This window comes from Tetrao urogallus, assembly GCF_951394365.1.
Source record: "Tetrao urogallus genome assembly, chromosome: 2".
Taxonomy (NCBI): domain Eukaryota; kingdom Metazoa; phylum Chordata; class Aves; order Galliformes; family Phasianidae; genus Tetrao; species Tetrao urogallus.
The window spans coordinates 58,252,552-58,261,341 of NC_136814.1; the positions used below are offsets into that span (position 1 = coordinate 58,252,552).

The window sequence follows — 8,790 nt, forward strand, 5'->3', positions numbered from 1 at the left end:
TGTTACCTGTTTCTAGCTTTTCTCTCCATTTTTTTTTAAATGTATTCTAAAGCATCCATACAGCCATGAGAAATTTCTTCCCATGTATCAAGTTTACGGTCTTCAATTGCCAAAAGATTTTTGGTCTCTCTCTTGCTAAATGCCTGTGTGAAAAGAGTGCATCAGCAAACATGATACTTTTACACTTGTGGTTGTCTTTTGAACAAAGGTAAATATAGCTTTCACCCTCAAGGGCAGACCTTAGAGGATCCCAAGGTCCTGATCTGCCACTCAATATCACGCAGAGTCAGATTTCAAGGAAAGCAGGTTTATAGCGAGGTATAACAGCAAAGATGTGAAGAGGCCGTGGTACACAGCCTGATGTGGAAGACACTGGTGAATCCTGTGATGCTGGTTGTGCATCCACCCTCTCATTTTCAGATTGGATCTGTTTCCTTCTGGAGTTTTGTCCTACAACACTTAGGTCTTCCATATTCCTGTCACACTGCAGATATATGTTATGCAGTCTTGCGCTGCTGTCTTCTGCATGCACATTTAAATTAATAATTTTAGGGTTTGTTTGCTTGTTTGTTTTTTCCTGGAAGCTAGAATGAAAGACAAGACTAATTCTCATAATCTTTCAGGAAACATTCAGGGAAGAAAAAGAAAAACAGAGCTGTCTTGTTGCTGTTACACAGACTGTAACCATGGACGTGCATAAACAACTTGAGAACACCGAGAGGAACTGGAATAAAGAGAAGATGGAACTGCTGGAAAAATTTGACAATGAGAGGAAAGAATGGGAATGTCAATGGAAAGTTATGCAGAAGAAAATTGAAGAGGTACTTTAAAACAAAGCTTTGAACACTAACATTTTTACTTAAGTATTTTCAGTGACTAGAGATCAGTTTAATTTATTTTTCTCTGAGTTATATCCTATTTCCTATCGGTCACTGGGATTTTGTAGGATGCAGAGCCTGGGATTAATCAGTATTTGCAATTGCTTATTTAATATTCAGAAATATGAAGCAGGAGGTTAAACATAACTCTGTGTCAAGTTTGCTGTATTGTTGGCCGTATATACTTGTGCCAGTTCTTCTGGCACTGAGCCGTGGTGCTCATTTTATACATGCTTTTTGCAAGTACAGACATGCTAAATAGATCTGAATGTATGAGGCATAGGAAAAAGCATATTTAGTGACAAAAAAAAGTATCAATTCTCTGGCAAAAAAAAAAAAAAGGCATTACTTGGCACAAGTCTGGTAGGATAAACAGTAATGTTAAAAAGAATGTAATATATCAATCTCTGTATGATGCTGAATTGTTCTGTCGAGAACCTGTTCCATTTATGGACAACATTTAATAGAGAAAATGGCTACGGTAAATAGCATGAAAGCCCTCGCACCACTTGTGTTTACACGTATTAACAAACATTCACTTTCTGCCATTTCTATGGTGTCTCCTTCCAGAAATAATTTAGATAATTATTTGTTACTTCTTTATCCCCAGATTGTCACTTGAGTAGAACCCTCTGGCATCCTGAAACACATAAATTGAATCTGCTTTGGCAGTACATAGAGACAAGCTTTTTCATCACCGAGTTTTCCACATTTTTCATGCTAATATACACATGAAGTAGCTTTGCTTGCTCTCTGCCAACACCTCCCTGTGGCTGAGCAACACAGGAATGTGTGGCAGAGACTGCTCACGTGGAAGTAGGAGATGGAAAAAGAACTGCAGCCATAGTGTCCAAAGCATGCAATATTACTTCATGTCAGCTCTTCTGTCTTTTCCCTGAAGTTTTTACAAACTTTGGTGTGCCAATCTCCACTGCATTCTGTCTTTTGTGTTAGGATGCTTCTGTGCTGTCAGGAAAGAGATGAAGAATGAAATGGATTTAAGGGGAAATACAGAATCAGACAGTACTAGAGGCGATGCCCCAAGGTTATTGACATCCTAAGGTCCTTTTTAATCTATGACTGTGGCAGCCCTTGATTTCAGTTTCCTGGCAGTTCTTCACAAAAAGCCACAAGTCTGGAGAAAAGGGGAGATCCCTTTTTAAATGCTGTCATCTGCAGAGGGTTTTCCTAAACAAGGCTTCTGCTACTTTATCAGGTTGTGATTTTGTTTGGTAATTTTCTTCAGCCCACCAAATATGAACTTCATTGAAGGATCTCTCCAGAAGGGTCTATGATGGTTTAAGAGATGATGTTGCTGAATTAGCACCCTGTTAGTATCTGTGCTGAATCCAAATGAGGCTCTCTTTTATTGGATATTACAAAGTTTGGCCCTCAGATCTCTTGAATAGTTGGGCTTTGAGAGTGAATTTTGAAAGACTCAGAGGAGGTCAAGTGTCAAGTCTCTGAATATGAGAGTACTTCTTATCAACAGCACTACTCATGAAATGACTCCGTGTTCTTCACATTGTCATTCTTTTTCATTGTCCTTCCAAAAGGACAGTGCACAACAAGAGAGCAGGCAGGTGGTTATTTGGAGGTGCCTACTCTGTTCTTTCTTCATAAGAGAAAGTTAAGAATGAGTGTTTATAAGGAGCCGTGGGATTCTTGGCACTAGAAATAATAATGTAAGCATAAGAGGTTTTTATGATGCTGCTATTTTTTCAACTTTGTAGTTTGTCACAGTACTCTGGTTTGTATATACTGGATGACAGGAATTAGCACCTTTTCATTTACTTGTAGAGCCACTGGTTCTCAGCAGGTAGAAAGAAAATAGGACAGTGACAGCACATTGCCAAATAGTACCATTCTGGAGTACTGATTTATCACTGAAGTCATAGGGAAGAATTCCATTTGTCTGAGAACCAGAAGAGTCTGCTTTAGTGCAGATGGCACTGTATTGCTGAAAATTCACTTCCCCTTCTTAAACTAATATAGTTTACCAGGCTGTGACGTAGAGCCCTCTCTCACATCTGTTCTCATTCCCCGTGCAGCCTGTCAGAACTGTGTTCTGTGGTTCTGTGATTCACAATATAATGCACTAATATTACTTGGAAGGCAATCATACAACTTCTGGCTGGACATTGTCCTCATGAGATCTCTTGGAATCCCATCCTATGTGTGCCAGCCATTTATTAAAACCATGGCAAAGGGATTTGAATAGCAACCTCCCATTCCACATCCTGTGACAATAACATCCTGTGGACTATCATGCTGTGTGACTCAACACTTTTCTACTAACAAGTGTATCAAATTTTTCTACTTAGTGCTACCAAGTGAAACATTATTCGAAATAGAAAATTAATATGTGGTGGATGTTTTTTTTTCAAAAGTTGATCAAAGTACTGTGATTTAATAGAAGGTTCTGTTGTCTTTTTTTTAGCTTTACCAGGAGGTAAAACTTAGAAGAGAGAACAATATGAATGTCCACGACAATAAGGCTGTTCAGAGCAAGATGCTGCAGCTGTCCATGCATTCTCCTACTTCAGAAAAGAGTGACACAGTGGAACTGAACTATCAACACAATGTGGTAAATGATGGGATGGAAAGAGGGAGTTTGCTGAGTAAAAGAGGACCTGAATGCAAAGAAATCAGAGCCAAGAGAAAAAACGATACCCTGTTAATGAACAGTCTGGCCTTTGAGAACCATGAGGAACTTGAAGACAGCCTCAGCATCAAAAATTCCAAGAAAAATGCCAAGAGCTATATTGGTGATCTCAATGTGGTAAGTAAAGTATTAGCATGTTTCACTTAAGAGGATGAAGAAAATACCCTAGCTGTAGTCTGCTAGGATTAACCTGATTTTATTCTCCCAGCGAGGTGCTGTCTCTACTTCCTCCTCAGTTTGATGATGTGCGTCTTCTCACTGTTTAAATGTGTTTATAGCATGCACTTTACCTCAGTTCATAACCTTTTTTATATCTTTCCCTACACTGCTTTCCTGTGCTGTGACTATTAAATGAAAATCCCAACAGTTTTCAAAGTAGTTCTGGAGATACTATTTAAAAGGCTTATGTTAAAAAACTATTCTTATATTTACAAAGGCTCTTAAAGAACTTGCCAGAGTTAGTGAAGAATTATGCAGCTATCAAGAGGAAATTCGGAAGAAGTCTAACCACAGAAGGTAAAGGCATATTTGGACTCTATATCTTAGAGGAAGAAAACAGATACAAGTCCATGTTTCTGTTTACTTTGAAGGGAGGGTTGCTCTTGAATTTATCAGCAGCCGATCAGTTTCTGTCCTCTCAGTCTTTTAGTACACAGCATAAATCATTCAAATGAAATGTTCTGAAATATGATACAGGACACATTTTACTAGTAAAATGAAGTTTATAGAACCTACAAAATGTGGTAAGTATTCGTATGAGATTAAATTGTACCTGTTTATAATGTCCATATAGAGGCTTGGGAAAGGGAGCAGATATTTTTGTCTGCCCTGATTGCTGTGTGGTTCTATAGAATATTTTATATTAGGCTGGGAAGTTTCTTATTGTAATCCCAGATTTAGCCTTAAATATTGAAATGTGTCAAGGAATGCCTGACAAGGAATCCCCGCTATAGGATAGTTAAGAAAATAAGCAAATAGTTTTAGTGGCAAGGGAAAGGAACACAAAATTCTCTGTGTTGAGCTTTCTTCAAATTCATCATGTTTGTTCTGAATAAACTGTATCAGCTGTAGCAAAACAGCTGCCAAAGCCTTTTAAGCAGCCAGTGTTAAAATACCTGCTCATAGAATGAGTCCATGCTGAAGTCCCCTTAGAGAATATACTTTGTGCTCATCCCTGAAATATCTATCTTTTTATGTCCAGAATGAAATCAGTTCCTTTCCTGGGGGAGTTTGAAGAAACCCAAAACACGGTTATTCTGCCTGAGATGAACCATCTGTCCAACAATGAATCACAGTCTTCAGTTGCATTTGTAACAGAGGAGCATAATAATAGGAAGAATCTGATGAGCTCCACCAAGGTTTTGAAGGATATGTCTTACAGTAGTCTTACTGGCAACAGAGGAGAGGTTTTCAGACCTTGGCAACAGAAAGAAGCTCCACCAGTTCCTCCACGAAGCACTTCTCGGCACTTAACAAACTCACTTTCTACAGTTGTACAGCTTTCTGAAGCACCAATGAGAGATCCAGGCATCAAAAGCAATTGCAAGGTTCAGGACAGTAGGAGTGGAAGGAAATTGACAAATCCTTCATCTATAAAACAAAATGAAACTGCAGTGGCCTATGCAAATATGGAGCAGGCTGGGAAAGGTCCTGTGGTGGTAACTGCTGCAATACCTGTAACCAAAAACGAGTGCATTGTGCCAAGTTTCTGCCACAATACATGGGCATACGATGTTGGTAAAGACAGTAAAAGTGAGCCTTCCCCACTGTCAGCCCAGAAGAGCTGTTCAGATGGAAATATGGCTCATAGTAACAGAATGCATCAGAAACAAAATTCCAAGTCTCATTGCAGTCCTTATTACAGCAATGACTTTTATGCCCCTGCTGTCCTGCACAATGATCTTTTGGGAGACTCCAGTTGTACTTTGGGAAAGACTCAGAGAAATGAAACTTTAGCAGCAAAGATTGATGAGTTTAACCGGACTGTGTTTCACACAGATAAATGTAACAATACTTCACAAGAAAACCAGGTGATTCGGACAGCATTAGATCACAAACCCTGCAGCCCACAGTGTGACTCTGCTATTAGCAGGACAGAAACGGTAGATACATCTTGTGTTTCAAATCCCAAATTCTCTGCAGCAAAAGAACAAGAAACTAGCAACCCCAGCAAAGTTGTCAGAACAGTAGGACAACAAAAGCAAATAAATGAACCTTCAAATACTAGTGGTTACAGGCACATGCTTCATGAGCATGACTGGAGACCGAGTAATTTATCCGGTCGCCCGCGTTCAGCTGACTCAAGATCAAACTATGGTGTTGTTGAAAAGCTTTTGAAAAACTATGAAAAATCTGCAGTGATTTCTCCATGTAATGCAAAATACTGCAAAGATAAGTGGGCATGGCCAAACTCTGAATCCACTGATGGAGGTTGTGAGACATTGAATCAGTGTTTAGAAATGCTTCCAAGTGAGCAAGGAAGACAGGAATTTCTGAGGAATTCAGCCAGGCATATTGGGCAGCAACTGAAGCAAGGAAAGGAGAGACAGAAGTTACCAGAGGTAAGGTTCAGAAGAATGGCAAGAACAAAATCCATTTTATACTTAGCTTCATGTTTTAAAGTGAGGCAGACTATCATGATACTGTAAAAAATTACATAAAAATTGGTAAGTAAGGCCAGGATCTAGGTGAATCAGACGGATTTCCTTTAAAAGTAATAGAGTCATGAGAGGGCAGAAGTATGTAAGTGGGCATGACTAGTGAAGTTATGTGCCAGATTGTAGCCTTTGCTGCTGCTACGTAAAACTAGATGTTAACAGCAGTTTGGGGTTTGAACTACTGAAAATCAGATATTAGTTCCCTCCCTTCTTCCTTTAGCTGATACTTGTTTCATAAACCTTCTCAAATGACTTAAGACTACTCTGCCATGTCAAAATTCTAGATGGCTGAGGCAGCATCCTTCAGAGTCGTGGGTGCTGCTTGGTTCAGGATTTCCTTGGAACTGACCATGAAAATGGGAGCTATATTATTCTTAGAGCTTTCAGGAATGAAGTGACATCCACTTACATCTCCACGCTTGTCCTATAAATTCAAGTATATGCTCACAAGAGTAGAAGAGTATGGCATAACTAATTAATTTATATTTGGCTGAATTGCATTTGCAAAAGTGCTGCCTTTGCCAACATTCTTTCTTAATGAAAATAGAAACAGATGTTTGGGTTTTTTTTAAATAAACTATAAGTTACAGATTTTGTAAGAGGCCTCAGAGAAGGAAAAATCTGTTTTCCTGAAGAGCTCCTTGGCCTAAACACAAATGAATGTGTTCCTCACTGTCTCAGAAACAAGAAGGCAAATATGTTTAGAGCTGAGAAACTTAGATGGATTCAGACTGTCATCTGGTATGCCTTACACTGTCACAAATTCACAGACTTCAGTGGAGGTATGTGGATTTAAACAGCTGAGAATGTGAGCATGTAGATTTTAATCTGCGTGTTTTTATGTCAGCCTTGCAGTGATGCAACATCTTGCTTAGCAGAAGCATCTTTGTTACAGCACAGGAAAATACATAAAGCCTTTGATTTCTTTCTCATCCAGTGAAAGTTTGATAGGAAAATGGAATTTCATCAATGAATATGTAAGGAAGAAATAATGATGAATGACTGAATTTGCATTGATGCAAGCCCAGAATAACTTTACTAATCCAGTTGGATTATTTTCTCCATAGACTCACACTTCATGATGTCATTTATGTTGCATAAAGTAAGAGTACTGCTTGGTTAGGGGGTTCCATTCAGCAGCTTTTCAAAGATGTGAAAAACTACACCCAGCATGAAGCATGGAGTTTTATCTTTATTATTTCAGATTTATATTTCTGTAGCTAAAATCAGGGTCTGTTGTTTGTCCTGTACATATAAGGCTTGGCATGCAGGCACAGCTCTGCATTAATAAATAATCATTCTGAATTATTTACCAACTGTAAACAGCTTTGTGCTGTGCTAATAGAAAGAGAGTTCTTAGCAAAATGCATCTGCTGAAATGGAAGCTATCAAAAATTACCTAAAAAGTATGTAGATCGTACTCTTAAGATGCTGGGAGTTCATTCACAAGACTTCCAACAATGAAGAGAAATGAAAAATGGGCGTTCAGTTTTAACTTGCATTAACATTTTGTCTCTTTCCTTATGTCTGACACTTGTCTCTGCATATTTTAAACTGCTGCTGAAGTGAGAATTCCTATACATAGAAATGCCTGTTCTTTTGCATTCTGCGCATTACTTTGTTCCTTTTAATAGCTTCAGACCACCTGCTCTGTGGTCACCCTGAATGTCTCCTACATTCCCAGTGCACTCCCTGAAGGACTTTCCTGCTGTAACTCATTAAATCAAGGATGGTTGCTTTTGTGTTCTAGATATCTGTGCCAGCTAAATGTTCAAATGGGAAGGGTTTCTCACGGCCAGCCCGACCAGCAAATAGACGTCTACCTTCCAGATGGGCATCCAGATCACCATCAGCACCTCCAGCTGTGAGAAGGACAGCATACAACTGGTCTGTCTCCTTTCGGTCAGAGACCTCAGTAGTTTGAACCCAGAAATGGGTTGGATGGTGTTGTGAAAGCTCTGCACCTCATTATAACTGTGTTCGGTATGTGTTGTAGCAACCAGATCTACACTGTCCTATCTTGTTCAAGAATGACTCCATCACATGCCGGACAAAATGTTTTGAATCTTAGGTCATCATCATGGTCTTCAGTGTTTTTATTGAGAGGAAACAATGATACCCCCGGTTTCTCCTGTTTTGTTTTTTTTGTTGTTGTTGTTTTGTTTTGAATACTAGCTCACAGAGAATTTATTTTGAGTGGCATCTTTCTTAATTCGCCAATCAATTTTGAGTTGAAACAATGTATAGTGCTGTATATTCTGACTCTTCTGCAAACAGCAGAACATAAAGCTGTATGCATGATCATGTGTTTGTAAGTGCATGTGTTGGGCTAAGAAGTATACAAGTCTGTACTTAGAAGAGACAAACTGTGCTAGTGTTGCCATTGAAATTACAACCTATATGCCAACATATATATATATATATATACTTTGTGTTTATTATAAAAGTTTGAAATATACAGTCCTGATGACATTTATATTTTGTATATCTTTTACATAGGTTCACAGGTGTAGTATTTAATGTACAAAAACTAAATATGCATTTTTGTGACTCTAATTGCAGCGATAATGCCTTGCACAATATGTATCTG

The 8,790-nt window shown here is 38.7% G+C and overlaps 1 protein-coding gene across 1 annotated transcript; it reads left to right on the forward strand.

Annotated features, from left to right (window-relative positions):
- Window positions 1–629: 629 nt before the first annotated feature.
- KIAA0408 lies at window positions 630–8,124 on the forward strand (the record flags this gene model as incomplete). The annotated part of the gene is made up of 5 exons (XM_079550553.1): window positions 630–821; window positions 3,319–3,660; window positions 3,980–4,059; window positions 4,745–6,104; window positions 7,951–8,124. The coding sequence occupies exons 1-5, from the start codon at window positions 687–689 to the stop codon at window positions 8,122–8,124; spliced, it is 2,091 nt and encodes a 696-aa protein (XP_079406679.1). The 5' UTR covers window positions 630–686.
- Between the last annotated feature and the right edge of the window lie 666 nt (window positions 8,125–8,790).